The sequence below is a fragment of the Spinacia oleracea genome, chromosome 4 (assembly GCF_020520425.1).
Source record: "Spinacia oleracea cultivar Varoflay chromosome 4, BTI_SOV_V1, whole genome shotgun sequence".
Lineage (NCBI taxonomy): Eukaryota > Viridiplantae > Streptophyta > Magnoliopsida > Caryophyllales > Amaranthaceae > Spinacia > Spinacia oleracea.
In genome coordinates, this window is record NC_079490.1 from 184717589 (window position 1) to 184737941 (window position 20353).

Here is a 20353-nt window from a genome sequence, read left to right on the forward strand (position 1 = left end):
TTTAATAAAAAATATTTTTTCAAAATCACTAATAATATGTAACATTAATCATTTAACATTTTAAAATGTTTATCTATTAATTTTTTTTTAATAATATAAAAGTTAGAGAAAAGTGAGTAAAAGTTAGAGAAAATTGGATTAAAGTTATGTTGGTGCACAATAAATTTATTGTGCAACTTGTGCACGCAAGACCTTTTGAAAGAGTAAAGACGTTTTCCAGTTTTTCGAGGGAGTTACGTTGCCTTTTTCTATTCCGTTGCAGCAGTAAGCCATTAACTAACCAAGTCTCACAAGCTAAGCCACAATATTGTCCACTCCCCCCCCCCCCTCAACTGTTTGGTCGGTTTCTTATTTCTCCTTTTCTGCGTATGAAACTCGTGACAAAGAAAGAAAGAAAGAGAGGGAGTAATATTTCCAATCTGATACGAAATTCAAATTACTTATTTATTTATTTATTTTAGGTACAAGAGTAACAAGACTACTAGTTCTATGATTTTGGCACTGTTGCCCATTTGGGTACTCTGCTCCTTGTTTTCAGTTGTAATAGCTGAAGAAGCAGTGCCCATCTCCCAAGTTTATGCTCGCATTCACCCCCCAAAAGGTACTTGCATAGTTGTATGATCGATTTCAAATTATTTGAAATAATTTTGGTTTAAGAAAAATGTATTTGAATAAACCTTTTTATTGCGTGTGTCTCGTTTTGCAAACAGGAATGGCTGAGGTTAGTGTAGAGCAACACAGAGATTCAAAGAAGATTATGATGATATCACTTGTTGTTAGTGGAGTGTTGCTTTTTCTGTGTTGTTTCTGGATTTTTAGATTGAAGAATTCTACTGAGAAGAGCCAGCAGTTATTGGGTACTTTATAGTTTAGTTTCTACTGGGAAAAAGATTCATCAAAAGACAAGTTTTTTCTTATCTACTTTTTCTTATCTATTTTTGATATGAAGATATTGCAAAAGGGCGGGCCCTGTTACCAATTTTGGGTAAACTGAATTCCTTGAGGATGGGAGGTGGCAAGAGGGGCAATGTTGCTGTTCTGGATTACCATTTATTGGAAGCGGCGACAAACAATTTTGAGTCAAGTTGTAAGATAGCAGAAGGAGATCTAGGATGTGTTTACAAAGCTTTTTTGGGTGATAACTTAAATGCTGCGGTGAAGAAGTTTGATGGTCAAGGTACGGACGTAAGATTTCAGGTAATCTCATCATCATCATATACTCCCTTCGTCATGGAATACTCGACCCGGTTTGACCGACACAAAGTTTAAGGGACTTGAATTGACTTAGTTAATTTAATAGGTAGTAGTTGATAGTGGGGTATTATTTTAATGTAGTTAGTGGGAGGTGGGTTAAGAGGTGGGGTTGGGGGAGAGTAGGGGTTGATTTTTTATTTTTTTTGTATGGAGTAGGGGGTAGGTGGGTTAATAGGGGTGGAGTGAGAAATAATATAATATTGTTAGAATATTTCCATTTTTAGAAACAGGTCAAGTATTAAGGGACGGCCCGATAAGGAAAACAGGTCAAGTATTCCGGGACGGAGGGAGTATATATATATATGCTATCTTCTTTCCAGGATTAATGTTATCCAGAAAGTCGTGTTAATTGATGTCTTGAATGAATTTTCAGAATGAGGTGGAGTGGTTGAGCAAACTACAGCATGGAAACATTATCACGCTCTTAGGCATCTGCATACATGAGAACGCTAAGTTTCTGGTCTATGAAATGATGGAGAATGGTTCATTAGAAACTCAGTTGCATGGTAAAATATCATGCCTTAGATCAGTTTTTGTGTATGAGTATAATATATTGTCAAGTATGTATGTATTTTACCATGCATTCATCCTTGTTTAGGCCCTTCTCGCGGTTCAGCATTGGATTGGTCTTTAAGAGTGAAAATAGCCCTTGATGTTGCTAGGTACAAGTACCAAATACTGAATCTATAAGGCTCCGTTTGGTAGGGTGTAAAACGTTTTCATGGAAAACGATTTTTCCCTTTTCAATCATTTTACGTTGTTTGGTTGGGTAAGGGATGTAAAACAATTTTCCACGACTTCCTCAAAGGTGGAAAATCTTTTTCCATTTGAAAAGGAGGGAAACCACTTTTCCTTCTTTCCTCCTTACCTCCCTCTCCTTTCTTCCCCTCAATCTTCACCATCTTCTCCCATTTTCCTTTAAGTTACCAAACAAAGGAAAACTAGTTTGGAAAAATGTTTTCCCTTGAAAAATATTTTCCATAGAAAATCATTTTACAATGAAAACGTTTTACGCCCTAACAAACGGAGCCTAAGTGAAAAATTATCATTCTTGTGACCTAACTTGTTGAAATTTGTATACATATAATAAAGAGGAGTAGAATATCTGCATGAGCGATGTGATCCTGCAGTCATTCATAGGAATCTTAGATCATCCAACATACTTCTAGACTCTAACTTCAATGCTAAGGTATATTGTCTTGGTAAACTTCCTTGTTGATTGTATGCATCACTGATTCTCTTGACAAACTGATTTCAATTCTGTTTCATTTTATCCTTGCCAATACTTGTTCAGGTATCAGCTTTTGGTGTAGCTGGTACTCATGTAGGGTTGCAAAGCAAGAATAACTTGAAGATTTCTGAAACTTCGGGTTATTTAGCACCGGAGTACTCACCGGTTGGTATGTTATCAATATTTTACATGTGCTGTTTTCTGTTCCAACTCTTAACCTTCTAATAGCGAGCTTGATCAACATGTTTGATGGCTAACATTTTCTCTTGGGTTGACACTTGACAATACTTTGAGATGTTCTTGTTTTCTTTCCATGTCATAATTTGTATGCTTAGTATGGCTTGTGCATGTCTATGTTTTATGTCATAGTTGATACTTGATAGTATACACATCCACTGTGTATTAGATTAATAATCGAATGAATTTTACAGGTAAACTAACAGACAAGAGTGATGTTTATGCCTTTGGAATCATCCTTCTAGAGTTATTGACTGGAATGAAGCCTGTGCAGAACATGTCACCTACTCATCATCACCAATCTCTTGTGACTTGGGTAAACCTTGATCAACTTTCCCCTTGGGTCTTAACTAAAGTCAATGACTACATTGACTTTTTGTTTCTTTTTCACCGCATCATTTTCATCTGAAATTAAACGTTAATTCTTGTAGGTTAAGTTTTTACTTATTAGGGCATGCTTGGATTGAGGTTAATGTATTAAAGGGGTAATAAAAGTCAAACTAAGGTAATTGAAGGTGATGATGAGGGGATGAAGTGGTGGCAAAGGGAACAAGCTAGTGTTGGCAAGAAGAAAATAAAAGAGAAGGTGGAACAAATACCCTCATCATGGGGGGAATAGTTACCCACCATCCCACTAGGGTGATTATTACCCTCATTTGGGGGGTAATTGCTTCCCCCCTTCCTCCCTTCTCCTCACAACACCACCACTACCACAACTTCTCATCACAATACCACCACACCACCCTCCATGCAACCACCACAATTCTCCTTCATTGTCCTTTTATTATGGTGGTTTGACTTTTATTACCCCCATAATCCATTGCACCCAATCCAAGCGTGCCCTTAGGGTCTGAATAATAATAATAATAAGGGTCAAAATTGACCTGCAGGCTATGCCCCAGCTCACTGACAGATCAAAGCTCAGAAATATTTTGGATGTTGTGATCAGAGATAAAATGGATCTTAATCACCTATATCAGGTTTTTCTTGCAAAAACACCACTTGAAAGATTCTTAAGTTTATACAATCCTAACAAACCATTTTCTTCAGGTTGCAGCTGTAGCTGTTTTGTGTGTACAACCTGAACCAAGTTACAGACCTTTAATAACAGACGTCTTGCATTCTCTTATTCCACTTGTACCAGTTGAGCTAGGAGGATCTCTACTACGACCCACATAAACTGGCAACCACTAAAAACCTTGATCAGAAAAGGATCTGTTTGTAAATTCCAACTATATCACGGTGTGTCTTAATTAATGTCTTATTAAGATGATCTGAGCTTAGTCATATACTCATCCATCCTTAATACAGAATTACAGAATTATACAAATAATTTTCTGCTTTCAGTTTCTGTTATAGAAACTACTGCAGTGATGTTGAACCAGCAGCTTTTGAGTATTGAATGACTGAATACGGGAATAGATAGATGTTTCATAGTAATGCAATGCGTGTATAACTCGTGTTCTTTTGTGCTTTGCATTGATGTTACCCATCCAAAAGTAAAATTGTAGCAGGAATCATATTAATGATGCTCACAATATTTTTTTCCTGAACTTTGAGTTCATTCACGAGGTTCTCTTTTTCTTTTTTTTAATCCTGTACTTTTGTTCAATGCTACTCCAGTACTGCGTAGCATGACTTCCATAATTTCCACAATAATTTGAAGTTTATCATGTTTTGATTTGTAAAACTCACCATCCAATCTAGTAAAGTTGGATGGTTATATCAGAAAAGGATTTGAACTTGCGATCTTCGCTAACATGTACTACCTCCGTTCCTTAATGTTCTTTACGCTTTGGAATATGTGTACAAAGTATGAAAACTTTGGCCGTGGATTCTCACTATTATATACATCAAAACGTTATCATGTAAGATCTTGTTAGATTGGTCTCGTTATGTATTTTCAAAATATCAAATTTTTATAATTTTTTCACATACAAAAATGGATATATAAGTGGTTAAATATTGTATTGGAGTGCGTGCAAATAGTAAATGTAAAGAACATTAAGGAACAGAGGTAGTAGTTTGGATGATTGAACTAGTGAATGTAGTAAAATGATGCAAAATTGAAGAAAGCAGATAATAATAGTTGGAAAACAAAATTGAGGCATCTTTCATTGAGAGAGAGAGAGTGGGACAATTTTTCATATATTATAAGACTCATGCAATATAGTACTGATCTTTTATCATATTTTGGATTTTTTTTTTTTGGATAGGATTTGTACTAGTCTTATCTTCTTCAAAAGCCTATTTTCCCAACAATGGATCGGATAATCTCCGAGTGAAATCTCTGTGGCTGGGTTTATTGCCGATGAGTTTGCATCCTCTAGCAAACTTTGAATGGGATAAGAAAAAGGAAATAAGTTATCCTGATTTTCTTATTTCTTTATCTCTTTTGGGTTTTTTCTACCACCTCAGATGCCATGCCAGAGTAGTGGAGTAGAGAACTTGAGCCTGATAATCATCTTAATTTCCTGATTACTTAGACTGTGTAGTTCTGTTGAATTGTCTCAATGTCAAGATTCTTGAGCCTGACGACTGACTCTACATGCCCTTTCAGTGTGTGAATTTCTCTCAACCTGGTAGTAATAAGTAATAATAGCAATTCAACTTATTAATAACCACCTTGATAATATGATGGGTGTAATTACCGCAATTTAGAAGGTGGACCATGGTGCACATAGAGCTACGTGTACCAAAAGAACACAGTATATAATTGAAAGAACATCTGGTTACGAGAAAAGAACGTGAGTATTTTTTTTTATTTAGGTTTTAATAAATAGTAAAATAATAAATTATTTTTATAATAAAAAAGTGAAATATTATATCGCATGTTCTTTTGCCGTAGTGTCGTGTTCTTTTACTTATGCACACATGTTCTTTTGGTGCACGTAGCTCTATGTGCACCACGGTCCATAGTCCACGAATTGGTGTAATTACTTTGTTTTCTGCCCCTCATATTTGATTTCCCCACTTTTTCTAGGGGAAGTTAAATGATCTTCCACTGCTTTCTGCATGAGTGACCTGATGACAGTAAGGTAGAGGATGATCATTTTTCTCCCCCTCTTGTTGTTACCACCCACCAACACAAGAACTCTTTTTTTTTATAATTATTTTTACTTTTACTTTCATTGCAAGGGTGTCTTACCTAGCAATCTCAGCACGTCTCTTAGCCTGTTCAGCAATTTCAGACAATTCCCGGTAGCTGTTCTTGTCAGCGAGCAACTCTGAGCTTTCTGGGGCCTCCAGGCCATGCAGAGTACGTTGTGCAGTAGCCCACTGTGCTTCTCTCTCACCCTTTCCATAATCCTTCTTGCTCGTGAATGCGGTCTATGAATTGGTAATTATTAATTTCCAGAAAATCTAAAGTATTGGTAATATTATCAAAATCAGAAAATGCAGAAGAATTACCTTGGTTTCAAGCAGATTATTCCAGGCCTTACCAGTCAAGGCATACCTGATAGCGAACTTGAGGGGATCTAAGGGTAAGTAAGTAATGATACTGTAAAGCCAGATCACTCCAGCCCATCCCCATCCAATGCCCTTAATACGAGCAAATCCCCAGTTTGCATAGACAGCAATGAGTGTGGCAATCTGAAAAAATAATACTTGATTATTTAAGTTTTACAGTAAATGGTAGTCTAGAAAACATAACACAGATAGGGTGTTTTAATTTGGGTTTAGCTCACCAACTGCGCTATGAAAAAGGCACCGAGAAGCATGAGACCAGGGCGTTCAACGAAGGACCAACTCCTGGAGCGAGTTACAAATATGAGTGCCTGACTTACAATACTGACTTGTAGGTACAAGGCAGCCATTAACTCCTCTTCATTACCCCTGATAGATCTCACATGAAAACAGCGCTGCCATTTAATTATTATGAGAATGAATTAGATGATTAGTTTTTGAAAATATCAGAATTAAATGGAAAAATATAGTAATTAATATCAGAACTTACAGAAAAGAAGCCGGTGTCACTAGCAGCCCAAAAGAAAATGACAGTCATGAGAGCAAGATAGGTGCCAAGAACAACGCCGGTGGCAAAAATCTCCTTAAGCTTCCAAGAGTCAGGGGTAGGAGAAGGCTTGACTCTATCCTTGGAGATGGTCATTATGGTTCCATCATTAAGTACAGCAATGATTAGAACCATGAAAGGAGCAAAATCAAACTTCCAAATGAGGGCGATGAGCATAAAACCCATGACGATACGAATGGTGATTGAAACTGCATAAATGGTGTAGTTCTTCATTCTTTGGAAAATGGCTCTGCTAGTCAAAACAGCACTAATAATCACACTAAGTCCTGGCTCTGTTAGCACAATGTCTGATGCACTTCTTGCTGCATCAGTAGCATCATCAACAGCTATACCAATGTCTGCCCTCTTCAATGCTGGAGCATCATTCACTCCATCTCCTGTCATACCACAAATGTGCTTCCTCTCTTGCAGTTTCTTTACAATCTCATACTTGTGCTCTGCAAATATAACATATATCACTTAATATTAATACTTTATCATAATTAGTTAAACAAATTAATAAGCATATTAGATTAGATTAGATTAGATGTATAGATACCAGGGAAGACGCCGGCAAACCCATCAGCCTTCTCAATGAGCTCCTCAATTGGAATGGAAGCAATGCTTTCGTCCTTATGCTGACCGAGTAAGGAAGATGAAGGATACATGTTAGTTCCCATGCCAAGTCTACGCCCTGTCTCCTTACCAATGGCCAGTTGATCACCAGTTATCATCTTGACATTCACACCAAGACTCAATGCACGCCTTATAGTCTCAGCACTATCATGCCTCGGAGGATCGAAAAGAGGCAATAAACCAACAAACTTCCATGTTCCTCCTGGGCTATCCTTACTTTTCTCAGGAATGTCCTACAAATTCATTTATTTTAAAAAAACATTCCTTAACAAGACATCCATCTTATATTCTTATGTATGTATGTATGTATGTATATCTCTGAATTAAAATTAAGATAAAAAAATAAGTGTACCTGTCTTGCAACACCAAGGGATCGAAGACCTCGATCAGCAAACTTGTCAATGATGGCATGAGCTTTACTCCTGGCATCAGGACCAAGGTTGCAGAGCTCAATAATCTGCAATGCTAGCTTATTCAGTTGAGAATTGTTGAAAGAACTTATTGGATCAATTGACAAGTAATATATATATATATATATATATATATATATATGATAATAATAATAATATACCTGCTCTGGAGCACCCTTGCTAACCCTATACCAATCTCCATCAGTGTCAATATAAGTAATGGCAGTACGCTTTTCTACTGGATTGAACGGAAGGAAGTGCACCTCGGTGATCCCAGCTCTTGCCTCCTTTGGATCAGCCAACATCCCTACAATGCAGGTATCAATAGCATCCTGGTTTTCAACACGGGAAGCCCTAGCTGCCAGGAGGATTGCAGTATCCTTATCTAAATCAGGAGAAAATATCTCAACCATGTTCTTGTCAACTGTGAGCTTGTTAAGTGTCAGTGTTCCTGTCTTATCACTACAAAGGACATCCATCCCAGCCATTTCCTCAATGGCTGTCATTCTTTTAGTTATGGCACCCTGCTGTGACAAACGGTGTGATCCAATTGCCATTGTAACTGACAATACTGTTGGCATAGCAATCGGTATTCCTCCAATCAGCAATACCAACAGATTGTCAATTCCATCTCTGTATTTTCTGTGCTGAATTGGGTACATCACTATTAACTCTACTACTATTCCAACAACAATCGATATTATGCAGAAGTTTCCAATCGCTGTCAACACCTAATTAAAATTAATAAATACTTAATTAGTAATTTGGTATGTATAAATAATACTAATTTGTACAGTAGGTAGGGTATAATTAGCTACCTTTTGGAAGTGACCAACTTGGTTTGTGCTGTCAACAAGGTGAGCAGCCTTGCCAAAGAAGGTGCGAACACCAGTGGCTATTACAACAGCCTCGATCTCACCTTGCTTGCAGGTGGATCCTGAGAAAACTCCATCACCAGGATGTTTGTTTACAGGCAAGGATTCACCAGTCAGAGCAGATTGATCGATCTTGAGTGGGTCACCTTCTAAGAGACGAGCATCTGCAGGAACAATATCTCCTAGTTTTATGCTTATGATATCTCCTGGTACCAGAATTTCAGCCTCCTGTTCACTCCATTTCCCATCTCTAAGGACCTACATACATACATACCATTCATTTATTATTTACAATCCCATTCCTAAATCTATACTATATATTAAAAGGCGTTTTCACAAGAAGTAAAAATGTAGCATGTATAAGATTCGAACCCGCAACCCCACGTTTAAACACTGAAGTGTTTACCATCGAGCTATAACACATTGCATGCTATCATTGTAAAAAACTATATTAATAAATGTAATAAAAAGGAACTGATTAATAATTTTTTTAAATACGAAGTAAGAATAATATAAATGTTACTAATGCAATAACCCGAGGCATCGCCCGGGCCTAAAAACTAGTTATATCTTAAACCCAGATTGATCTGATCAGTGATCACCTTTGTCTTTGGAGCGAGACCTGCCATTAGTGCTGCAGCTGCATTACCGGCATTATTTTCTTCGATGAAGCTGATTGTGGAGTTGATCACCAGCAAGGTGATGATTCCAACAAAGTCTTGCCAGTCTGGGGGCTTGCCCTGCCATATACATATACCCATGGAGAAGATGATAATTTAATTACTCTCATAATTAAATTAATTAAACAAAAATTTAAACACAAATGATAAGGAAAAATCTATTACTCCTCCATTAGCCAAAGCAATAGCCATGATAGCAGCCATCTCCATAACCCATGATAGTGGATTCCACATGAAGCCCAGGAATTTAAACAACTTATTTTCCTGTTAATAGGATATATTCAGAATCTATCAGTTTTATTGTAACAAATAAGTTTATATATATAAATATAAATATAATTGTAATTATAATTATATGGATTGCCTTTTTCTCCTCTAGTTTGTTAGGGCCAAATTCTTCAAGTCTCTCTCTGCATTGATCCGACGTCAATCCATGTCTCGAAGATAGTAGACTCGAAAAAACTTCATCTATAGGTATATGCTCCTGTTTAAGTGTAGCATTGTCATAAATTAATTAACTCAAGAGGATTTCAACAACGAAAATGATAAAGGTTGCAACATGCGACCTTTAAGCCGTGTCACAATGATGACATGACAGACTTATGTGTAATGATTTAAATTGGAAACTGAAATATTTAATTTAAATAACCTATTATACATGTTTCAAAAAAAAGTAGGAAAATCTTAATATTCTAATTTGTTTCCTTCTTTATCTCGAATACCTTATTTACATATTTTCATAGTAAAAATATTATATTGATAGTAAAAATAATATGATGATGCATAGCCTACGTGGAGCCTATGTGTACCAATTAAATTCCGACACGTAAGATTGCGACAACTAAATGTTGTCACAACTTGCGACCTTTATCATCACCCTTTCAACAAACAAACAAACAAACATACAAACAAACTTTATAATTAAGAAATGAAAATCTTAATATTCTAATTTGTTTCCTTCTTTATCTCGAATACCTTATTTACATATTTTCATAGTAAAAATATTATATTGATAGTAAAAATAATATGATGATGCATAGCCTACGTGGAGCCTATGTGTACCAATTAAATTCCGACACGTAAGATTGCGACAACTAAATGTTGTCACAACTTGCGACCTTTATCATCACCCTTTCAACAAACAAACAAACAAACATACAAACAAACTTTATAATTAAGAAATGAAAATCTTAATATTCTAATTTGTTTCCTTCTTTATCTCGAATACCTTATTTACATATTTTCATAGTAAAAGTATTATATTGATAGTAAAAATAATATGATGATGCATAGCCTACGTGGAGCCTATGTGTACCAATTAAATTCCGACACGTAAGATTGCGACAACTAAATGTTGTCGCAACTTGCGACCTTTATCATCACCCTTTCAACAAACAAACAAACAAACATACAAACAAACTTTATAATTAAGAAATTAAAACAATAAAAGATTATGAATGATCTTACAAGATCAATATTCTCTTTCGTAATATTTTCAAAATTACTCATCTTTTCATTCGCCATAACGACTTATCTTTTGAGTTTTGATGATGAGAAGAAGAAGAAGAAGAAGAATGAGTGAGTAAGTTAGTTAAATGAATAGAAGATGGAAGAATGAGTTAAAGGAAGAGTGAGGTGCCGTTGGGGTATAAGAATGAATTTCTGTTTCACAATTTGTGGTTGTGAGATTTTTACTCTCACAAGTGTGACTAAAACATGCTTACTTTCGTCTTACAACCAACTTCATTTTTTTGTGCGGAAAACCAATTTTAGTGGAATCATTTTTTATTTTTTTTTAATTTTAAAATGATAAAAACACTTACTAATTTTATCTACCTACTTAGAAACATAGATCCATCCTGCTAGTCTGCTACTACTGTTTGTTGTGTGTTAATCTTTTACTTACTCCCTTTTCTAGTCATCACATTTTATATTTGCATCATCATATACATATAATTATCCTTATTTTTTTATCCAAAAATACCTAACACGTATACATATAATTATCCTTATATATTATGGTTGATCATGCTCCATATACATACGTGTAATAGATTTAGATAAAATATTAACTTAGTGATTGATAGTTTCTTTTAATGTGATTACTTTGTTGTTAACCATACTCTGCATTTTTAGTTTAGTATTTTAAGTGTTTCGCGTATTTCTATCTTTCTTTTATTTTGTTGAAGTAGTTCTACCTTGCTCTAGTTTTGTTGAAGTAGTTTCGCGGGAGACCCGCCCCGCATCCGCCCCAAGTAGGCGGGGATGGAGGTAGGTTTGGTGGGTGATGGGGCGGGGATGGGTAAAAAAATAGTACCTGCCATGGGTGATGGGGCGGGAGTGAATTTTGTGTTGAACCCGCCCCATCCCCGCCCGCCCCGCCCCATCCCCACTCACCCCGCCCCATCCCCACCATGGGTGATGCGGCGAGTTTGAACTTATTTGCATCTTTAGGTGATAATATAAATTTAGGTGAGATTTTTATGTTTTTTTGTTGGATTTTTTTGTTATGACGAGTATTTTTTTCGATTATATAGGTTACTTTAGTCATAAGGTTTTTTTTTCTATAGTTAACTTTGATTACTTCGTATATATGGCAAATGTTTGCTAAATAAGAAAAATTAGGCGGGTATTAGCATGGGTATGAAGCGGGGATAAGACGGGGATGGATACCCAGTTGGGTGGTGGGGCGGGGATGAATTTTAGCTTACACCCGTTGTGGCGGGGATGTAGATGAATTTTGTACCCGCCATAGGTGATGGGGCAGGGATGGGGATGAAAACTTTAGGTGGGGATGGGGATGGAGGGACCTACATCCATACCCGCCCCGCCCCATTGACATCCCTATCAGTGATTTAAATTTATCCAACTCCATTTTTCTTTTGGTTATTCTGTACAAACTAACCCCGCTCTCTATCAGCTTTTTCATTCATAAACTATTCTATTTGAACGCAATAAATTTAAATTATCCATAAATGTTGAGTTAACCATGGGGTATATTACAATGATTCTAGTTTTCAGGGTAATAGTTGAGAACTGTCATGATCGATTCCTCATTATAAAAGTCTACAACTTGTTTAGAGGTTATCAATTGTAATACAGATCGAGCATAATTTATTTGCGACTTTCACATTTTAATAATCAATCGAATTCTATAGGAGAATTTACAACTTGGGTTTTTTTCTTTTTTAGCTTTTTAATTTGTATACCCTGTAGTTATTTATCTTTAAGTATCATACAAAATACTCGCAAGGGCTAAGAATGGTCATGATATTCTTCCATATAAAAGCCTACTCCACAAGTTAAAAAGTTAAAAATATAAGAATGATCTTACAAAAGAACGAATGAATTGGGAAGAGAGTGAATTAATGAGTAGTATTTGTCCATTAAACTCAATATTCTTACAGACTGGATTTAAAATAGTCACACTGATTGTCAAATGGATACAGTCACAGAGCCTCACTGTTTTTCGATCTAGTACTAACAGCTAGGACGAAAGAAAAAGACGTAAACTGGAACGTAGCACAAAGAATGCAATTTCAAAGAATGCAATTTCAAAGAATGCAATTCTGTAATCAACATAAATATACTTGACTAATGTGAGATCATTGGAACCCCTAACAAAAAAGAGTGTGTGCCATCTATTCTGCACTGTCTAGAGACATGCGATAACTTGCCTTCACTTCCTACCGTTACTTGCTCGTGGCTTGGCTTTAACCTCAGAATCCTTCACATAGAGCAGCACAAAAGAGAAAAACAGACACAAGAAATTAGTCTTCTTTTTTGTAGCAACAATACCTATTGGAAAATCTGAAAACCTAGATGTACATGTACCTGAGTAGAGTGCAGAAATATGTAATCCTTGGCCATTGCTGGATTATGGTTTTCTGCACCTTTACTCCAGTCATTACTCACCTGCATAAGAGAGTTGAGAATTTAAGGTTCAACAACTTGCCAGATGCATCTCTTCGAGAATCATCAAATGTAAATAACCTTTAAACAGCAATTTCTAGCTAACAACTTCAAAATTTTCCAAATACTAGAAACCATAAATACTGCTCCCAAAAACGGGCCGAGCACCTCATAAAGTATAATGCAAGAAACAGGTTCCTACATGTTTCGTTTTTAATACAGTGTTTCACAAACGCCGTGAATTGGACATTAAGAAGGGAACCAACCAGTGAACTTATGCATAAGAGAGGATTGCCACATACTCTTACCCCACATGTCAGCAGTTAACCCGAAAACGGCTATAAAATAGTTGTAGATGGTAAATTTTGATAGACACATACTCTGCCCCATATAAAAATTTAGAATGAACAGAGTACAGGCAGGAGTTATAAGTCTTGTAACATTCATACTCTCACAAATTTGCGTACATTTGGAATGGGTACAACAAGTTGAAAAACGCTTTACTAATACTAAGTATTACTAACAAGAACTGAAGACGAACCGAGTAAGCGAAGATTGAGCCATCATTGTTGAAAGCACTGCAAGGTATCGGCTGGTTGCACCTCGACATAGCCTGACATGGAGATGGTTAGCAGTAAGCCTATAGGAAGAAATCGTAGTAACATCTGGACATTACATACTACTATGTTCAAGAAATTTTCAAGAATATAAAATCTAGTTTGCAAAAACCAAGACGACAACCACATATATTTATGCAGGAAATAATCACAATATAAAATAATATGCTGCAACAGCATGTCTAAGTCACTGTAACAAAACACAGGTCCTGACATCCTTAAAGGGAAAACTGACCAATTGATGATATTCTAACTGCTACCCACAATGTGTGGAATCACCTTTTAAAGAGTGATTAGTTAGTATCTGAAAGCAGCAAACAAATGCAAAAGGGAACGACTCAAATATCAGAAATAACTGAAGGACCATTATATTTCAAACTTTCAGCCTGCAGAAGAAATCTAAAATTAGGAATGCAAGTGCTTGTAAAAAATACGCATAAATGATAAAAGAGAGATTGATCAGATTATGTTCCTTCTAAAAGAATAGAGCGGAGCATATATATAGCAGGAATCCAGCAATGGAAACAGAATATCAACCCAATTATGTGTGAAGATATTACAGCCAATGTAACAGAGACATCATGATACTGACTCAGTCTCTCTCCTCCTTTTCTAATGATTTAATGGGGAATGGTGCCAACAATAAATAAATAAATAAATAAGCAACATGTAAGCATGATTCTGGTCCATGTTATTACCACGGAGAGAGATAGCAATAAGCAGTAACCAATTTAGCAGAGAAACAACAAAGTTGCTTATGTGACATGCATCACCTTAGAGACTTGAAAGAAATTCAATATTGCAGATACTTAAGCAGCATTCCATTATATTGTTTTCCCTGGACTACAGCGTGAGACACAAGGAGGAGGTCAATCAAACCTCACTGGTTGATTCCCCAAAACTCCCGAGTTTAAGTAACATAGGGTTGTGAAGCACGCTGCAGAAATGCAGTTTGTACTGCATGGACTATGGAGCATGCATCTTCCATAACTTCCATTAAACTATAGCCCCAAGTCAACAGCACAAGACGGAAAGAGGAAGTTAATCAAAGCTCACTACCTCATTCTCCTAGAGTATATGTGACATAGGGTTGCCAAACCCAGTTCAGAACTACCTCTGTCCTCTTGTATCTCAAGTATGCGTTCTAAGGCTGGGTACAGAACAAAGATGAAGAACAATCATTCTAAAGACAATGTCCAAGTCAACACAAATTAAACCGCGATTACTGCTGATGGAAAGCCAGACAGGGTGAGGCAACACATCCCGACTGATATACAAAACCAAACCAGTTATCCTCTAAATGATTGATTCTCTGTGACACTAATTTTGCAACAAAAACTAACAACTAAACATAAGTGGTGGATCACACAACACAAGAAACAAGCTAACCTCGCATACTAGAATAAAATTAGCTACCCACCTTGAGCCGCTGTTTGCTATCCTTGTCCCAAAAGTTGAAGGCACCATCAGATCCTGAAGTTGCAAACGTGTGATGCACCTGCAGCATAATGAAGTCTCACTATGGTTTGAACTTCAGCTAAAGCTGTAAGGTAATCTAGAGGACATCCACACAGTATATGAAACCAAAAGTAGCCATCAAACATCAACGATAGACATTTGGAAGAAAACATCAGAAAGAACATAGATGATGTATAATCAGATTTTAAACAGTACAACTGCCGTATACTCAAAGAAGATAAGTATGGAGTAATAGAAGTTGTAACTAAGACATTAAATGTTAACTGGATTTCAGTGGTCAATCAAGGAGATTTAAGGGAATAACATTCAGGAAGAAAGAACAATATGCATACAATGCAAAACTATAATATATAATAGGTCAGTGTTAAATGTCTATAAATCCGGCAAGCGTGGTAACCAAAGCATAAATGGAAACCAACCAGCCGGGAAAAGAATGTTCTTTGTTTTATTTGCATGTAGTTATCGAAATAAAATTCGCCACAAACAGGGAAATGCAAATACAACATCTTGACCAATACAGTCTACACCACGATAAGAATAAATCAAAACAAGTCAGTGTTACATCTCTTTTCATTTACACTCAAAATATGCTCAAATTTACATCTCTTGTTACTTACGTTCAAATTAGGCAAGTCAGTGTATGTAATAAAATAAATCAACATCAGATGATTATTCTTATACAGCATTCAAGAGAATCCATCAGTTCACTATTATGCGTAAAGATTTCCAAAAGTCTAAAAATGTAGCTAAATGAGTAAGAACCAACACAGAATGGAAAAATGGAGCTCCAATCACAGATGGATCAAATGTCCAGTCTCTGTTTCTGATTTGCATCCAGATTCCACAATCACTATTTATGGAAACTAGAAAATAGGCTATAGCAGCTAATTGTTTCCAAGACAGCTAGCACAATTATGATGTGTTCTTAAGCATGAAGTATACAAATGAGGCCTTGATTACAATCATTACGTTAGTCACGTTAGTATCCAATGTACTGTAGTTAACATTATGGGCAAACAAGCAAAAAGGGATTCATACTTACAGGATGGAATTTTATTGAATTGACCGAGTATATATCATTTCCATCCCTATGACATTTGAAAGTAAAGTTCTTGCTCTGTTGTGCATCATCAAGATGATGCACACCAACCCTTCCTTCAATTGAGCCAACCTGAAGAAAAGAAAAATAAAGTCATTTTCTTGCACCAGCCATACAGCCACTATCAATCAGACTTCAAGCATACATCGAGTTAAGGCAACAAGAAACCCAAAACTAAACATTTAACATTCAAGAATACTACTTAAAATTGCAAGCATATGAATTTTTGTTATTGCTACAAGAAGTCAAGAACTTTGACAAATATGAATGCGAATGCAAAATGCCAACATAAAACATAGACCAGCCTCTCCCAAAGCACCAAATCCATGAACTTCAATTAGACAAACCTTGAAAAGGACATCACCAACTTGGAAGAGTGGCAGAAGTCATATTTCATCCATATCTGTAGCATGTAGTCAAAGCAATAACATCCAAAATCGAAGTTCTCAGAATATTGGCAGTGATGAAATGATGCTAAAAAAGAAAAGACAAATGGACTCGTTGGGAATTCTAAATATCACGAGCTCATTGCATAAGGGAAGTTATTAGAATATTGTCTGCAGCAGAATGAGACTAAAAAGCAAAGATGATTGCACTCAGTGCAAATGCTAAATGGTGCAATGGGATGATAGTGAGTCCATAAGTTAACTCCATCAGACTGGAAAATGAAATTACAACCCAAAAGCTAACTTTGAATCAGTGCAAGGTACATTCAACTTCAAACAGCAAATGCTATGTGTCATTAATTTAGATTCTGAAAGCATACCAAACTACGTTTAACACTTAAAATCAGTAAACAAAATGTAATGCTATTGCGTACCAGAAAGCCTTGTTTATCAGGAAAGGCAGTAACACATCTTGTTTGATACTTCAAGGGTGATGCAATCCTCTTGAACTCTGTCTGCAAATAAGAAAAGATTAGGTATGATAGTTTACGCCGGAACTTGTGACTGTAATGAACAAGTTTTCCCTCTACTTGAATTAAATTAAATGAAATTAGCATAAAATTTCCATCTCATACAAAAGTTTAAGGTGTAGAATCAAGGAACTCTCCAATGACCCATTCTAGAGTTAACAAAAGGGTAAACCAGTAAGGCAATGAAGTAAGAAGCACCAAAAATAGAAAGTACCTGGGGATTCTGTAAATTAAAAAGAACAATGTTTCTGTCTGCCGTTCCGACGACCATTAATGGATACGACACAGAAAGAGCATAGCAACGATCAGGAAGTTGTTGTGTGTGCACAGGGTTTGACTGTCTGGTATCCCAATACCTATCAACATGATTAAGTGAGAAATTGTGTAGAACAGCAGAAGCATTAATCTGAAAACAGTGGGGGAGACTTGATTTCAGATAGTTAACTACATTCCAGTTGAGTTGATGCAACAAATACTCAAGGTGCTTATATAAACTCTAAAGATAGATATACTACTTATTTACAAGAAAGAAACAAGTCCTATAATAAATGAAAGGTTACTTTAGAGTCTTGTCCCAGCTTCCTGTGGCTAAAAGGTTCATCTCAGGAATCCAAGCAACTTCTTTGACAGGAGCGTCATGCATAGCCACAGTCACCGGTTGGGCACCAGACAACAAAGGCCACATTTTGACTTGTTTGTCACAACCACCAGAAAAGACTGCAGTGCCGTCATCTTTCCAGGTAGAACACAACACAGGCTGATCATGTGAGATTGATGCTTTAGGGACAGTGCCAATAGTCATACCGTTCTTTGTAATTTCCCAACATCTTACCTGAAACATAAGTGGAACCAACATACATATGATAATGAATTAATGATAAAGATGCATCAACAAACATGAGGAATTTGAGAAGGTAATCATAAAGTAGAAAGAAACCTGGTTGTCCCAAGATGTAGCAACCAGAATATTGGCCTTAGGGCTAAAACAAAGACTCGAAACAGAGTCCCCAGGAGGACTCACCACCTGCACAGAATTAAACAATGATACCCATAAATAATCATATTATTAAGCTCCTCCTTCTTAAGATTTAAGTTTTCTTAAGACTAAGAATAAGAAACACACCCAGTTTTGTAATTGTATCTAATGAATAATATTATCAGAATTTATTAAAATTTATACAGAAAATTAAAGGAGAAGGAAAAAAGCAGCAGCAACATACCTCAACTGATTTATTAGGGTTATGAGTGGGAGTAGAAGCAGTATTTGATCCAAATGCAGACATTGTAATGGTGTGACTTTGAAAGTTGAATCAATTGAAACGAATGAGTTTGAATTTAAGATTCAAAGTATTCAACTTTCAAATTGGGGGAGGAGGGAATTCAGAATTGTAATTGGAATTCCAAGGGTTTATTGTAATTCAGAATTGTAATTGTAATTTATATCACACTTTCCGTCGCGGCACTTCCACGCTTTTACCATCCCTCCCCCGGATAAAGGGGGTCTTTTTTTTTTTTAATTCAAATGTAATTTTAAATGAGCGATTTCCTTCAATATTGCATAAAGATCTAATAATTCCCAAAATACGTTACTTTCTAACTTAATTCCCACCATACTGTCATGTCAGCAAGGAAGAAATAAAAGTTTTTTTTTTTCCGGTTCAGCGTTGAACCGCCATCTCAGATGGCGGTTTTGTTTTAAAGCAAACCGCTATCTCAGATGACGGTTCAATGGTATAAACCGCTATCTGAGATAGCGGTTTATTTTAAAAACAAAACTTTATAAAACCGCGTGGTTTTATAAGCCGCTATTTCAGATAGCGGTTTGCCTCTTTAAACCGCTATTTCAGATAGCGGTTTATTGTAGATTTTATAAAAAATTATACTGGCTTTCTTGCTGACGTGGACAATAGAATGGGAAATAAGTGAAAAAGTAGCGTATTTTGGGAATTTATGAATCATCAAACAATATCGAAGGAAATCGCTCATTTTAAACGGCAAATTAGTTATGGTTAACCATTTTACATGTTTATCGGCCAAAAACTATCATTAATGTTTTGAGGGATGTGTTAATAATGTTGTCAAAAGTAAATACATCAAAATATTTTTTTAAAAAATCACCAGGGAATAACAATATTATTAATAGAAGAAAATAAAATAGATCTTTAAATCACATATTTAGAGAAAATACATAATTTTACGGAGCACAATCAAGAAAATTACTATTTTCCGTATGAAGTACAACTACTCGTACTCCACTACTTCTATGACTTCGCATCTTTTCAAGTATAGTCATTTGCAATCTGCTGCACATATTATTTTGGTCGATGAGTTGATGACAAGCTCTAAACCCATACGAATCGAGATCAAGAACCTAGAAAATATGAAAAGCTCATAAAATTAGGAACAACAAAATATTTGGGGATTTCGTGTTGACTCTTTAAAAAAATTAGATCAATTTTTTTTTGCTAATGTCGGCGGAAGGTTAAAATTTTATGAAAATGACATGTTTCGGCAACTTTGACGTCTTTTAACATTTTAGCCGGAAATCAATCGTTAAATTACCATATACAATATGAGTATTAAGCATCCGTTCTATTCGACTTATTTTGTCTGAACTTATATTATCTGAATGAATATATTTGAACTTAATTTATCTTAACTTATTTAATCTGAAGAAAAAAAACTTATATCTTGTTTGAAATAAACTTATTTGTGTGAAAATATATGAAAATAATTATTTTTTCTGGACTTATTTGAACTTAACTTAACTTAACTTAACTTATGGGAACTTATTTATGAAATTAGTCAAAATAAGTCGAGCAGAACAAAGCCTACATTTATAATAATATCCTTACATGACTGTTTGAAAAATAATTATGTCATTACCTTAGATGAAGGATATGCATGGGGAGAACATCAAACAGAGTTTGCAAATTGATATAGTTGTATAGATCAAGATTTAAGCCATGTTATTTTTTTATTTAATTTCAGT

General features: G+C 35.7%; 3 protein-coding genes across 5 annotated transcripts; 1 reads left to right on the forward strand and 2 right to left on the reverse strand.

Moving 5' to 3' along the window:
- Window positions 1–354: 354 nt before the first annotated feature.
- On the forward strand, window positions 355–4275 carry LOC110805250 (probable receptor-like protein kinase At1g80640). Of its 2 annotated transcripts, none has more exons than XM_056843231.1 (10): window positions 355–601; window positions 711–857; window positions 950–1197; window positions 1628–1760; window positions 1853–1916; window positions 2347–2443; window positions 2549–2654; window positions 2917–3038; window positions 3613–3702; window positions 3780–4009. In XM_056843231.1, the coding sequence occupies exons 1-10, from the start codon at window positions 490–492 to the stop codon at window positions 3783–3785; spliced, it is 1125 nt and encodes a 374-aa protein (XP_056699209.1). In that variant the 5' UTR covers window positions 355–489; the 3' UTR covers window positions 3786–4009. The 2 variants fall into 2 exon arrangements, with proteins under 2 accessions (XP_056699209.1, XP_021866546.1); XM_022010854.2 differs by having other exon boundaries at window positions 359–601; window positions 3773–4275.
- A 559-nt stretch (window positions 4276–4834) lies between these two features.
- Window positions 4835–10963, reverse strand: LOC110805244 (ATPase 9, plasma membrane-type). 2 transcript variants are annotated; one of them, XM_056843227.1, is made up of 14 exons: window positions 10806–10963; window positions 9703–9822; window positions 9504–9602; window positions 9261–9398; window positions 8602–8916; window positions 7945–8514; window positions 7726–7830; window positions 7297–7606; window positions 6681–7195; window positions 6412–6585; window positions 6134–6316; window positions 5871–6052; window positions 5663–5746; window positions 4835–5301 (listed from the first exon to the last, which is right to left on the reverse strand). In XM_056843227.1, exons 1-14 carry the CDS (start codon window positions 10860–10862, stop codon window positions 5205–5207), a joined length of 2949 nt encoding a protein of 982 aa, XP_056699205.1. In that variant the 5' UTR covers window positions 10863–10963; the 3' UTR covers window positions 4835–5204. The 2 variants fall into 2 exon arrangements, with proteins under 2 accessions (XP_056699205.1, XP_056699206.1); XM_056843228.1 differs by lacking the exon at window positions 5663–5746.
- A 1736-nt stretch (window positions 10964–12699) lies between these two features.
- Window positions 12700–18835, reverse strand: LOC110805236 (protein RAE1). Its single transcript, XM_022010842.2, has 10 exons — window positions 18582–18835; window positions 18299–18385; window positions 17922–18193; window positions 17576–17717; window positions 17266–17346; window positions 16389–16517; window positions 15288–15365; window positions 13792–13863; window positions 13173–13253; window positions 12700–13065 (listed from the first exon to the last, which is right to left on the reverse strand). Exons 1-10 carry the CDS (start codon window positions 18642–18644, stop codon window positions 13018–13020), a joined length of 1053 nt encoding a protein of 350 aa, XP_021866534.1. The 5' UTR covers window positions 18645–18835; the 3' UTR covers window positions 12700–13017.
- Between the last annotated feature and the right edge of the window lie 1518 nt (window positions 18836–20353).

Coding starts and splice junctions, on each gene's coding strand:
- LOC110805250 (XM_022010854.2), top strand. CDS start 490: ATGATTTTGGCACTGTTGCCCATTTGGGTACTCTGCTCCTTGTTTTCA. Junction 858..949: donor GAAGAGCCAGCAGTTATTGG/GTACTTTATAGT, acceptor TTTGATATGAAG/ATATTGCAAAAGGGCGGGCC. Junction 1,917..2,346: donor ATAGCCCTTGATGTTGCTAG/GTACAAGTACCA, acceptor CATATAATAAAG/AGGAGTAGAATATCTGCATG.
- LOC110805244 (XM_056843227.1), bottom strand. CDS start 10,862: ATGGCGAATGAAAAGATGAGTAATTTTGAAAATATTACGAAAGAGAAT. Junction 9,399..9,503: donor TTGCTTTGGCTAATGGAGGA/GTAATAGATTTT, acceptor TGTATATGGCAG/GGCAAGCCCCCAGACTGGCA. Junction 5,302..5,662: donor TATGAGGGGCAGAAAACAAA/GTAATTACACCA, acceptor TATTACTACCAG/GTTGAGAGAAATTCACACAC.
- LOC110805236 (XM_022010842.2), bottom strand. CDS start 18,644: ATGTCTGCATTTGGATCAAATACTGCTTCTACTCCCACTCATAACCCT. Junction 18,386..18,581: donor ACCCTAATAAATCAGTTGAG/GTATGTTGCTGC, acceptor AATTCTGTGCAG/GTGGTGAGTCCTCCTGGGGA. Junction 17,347..17,575: donor TTAATTTACAGAATCCCCAG/GTACTTTCTATT, acceptor TCTTATTTGCAG/ACAGAGTTCAAGAGGATTGC.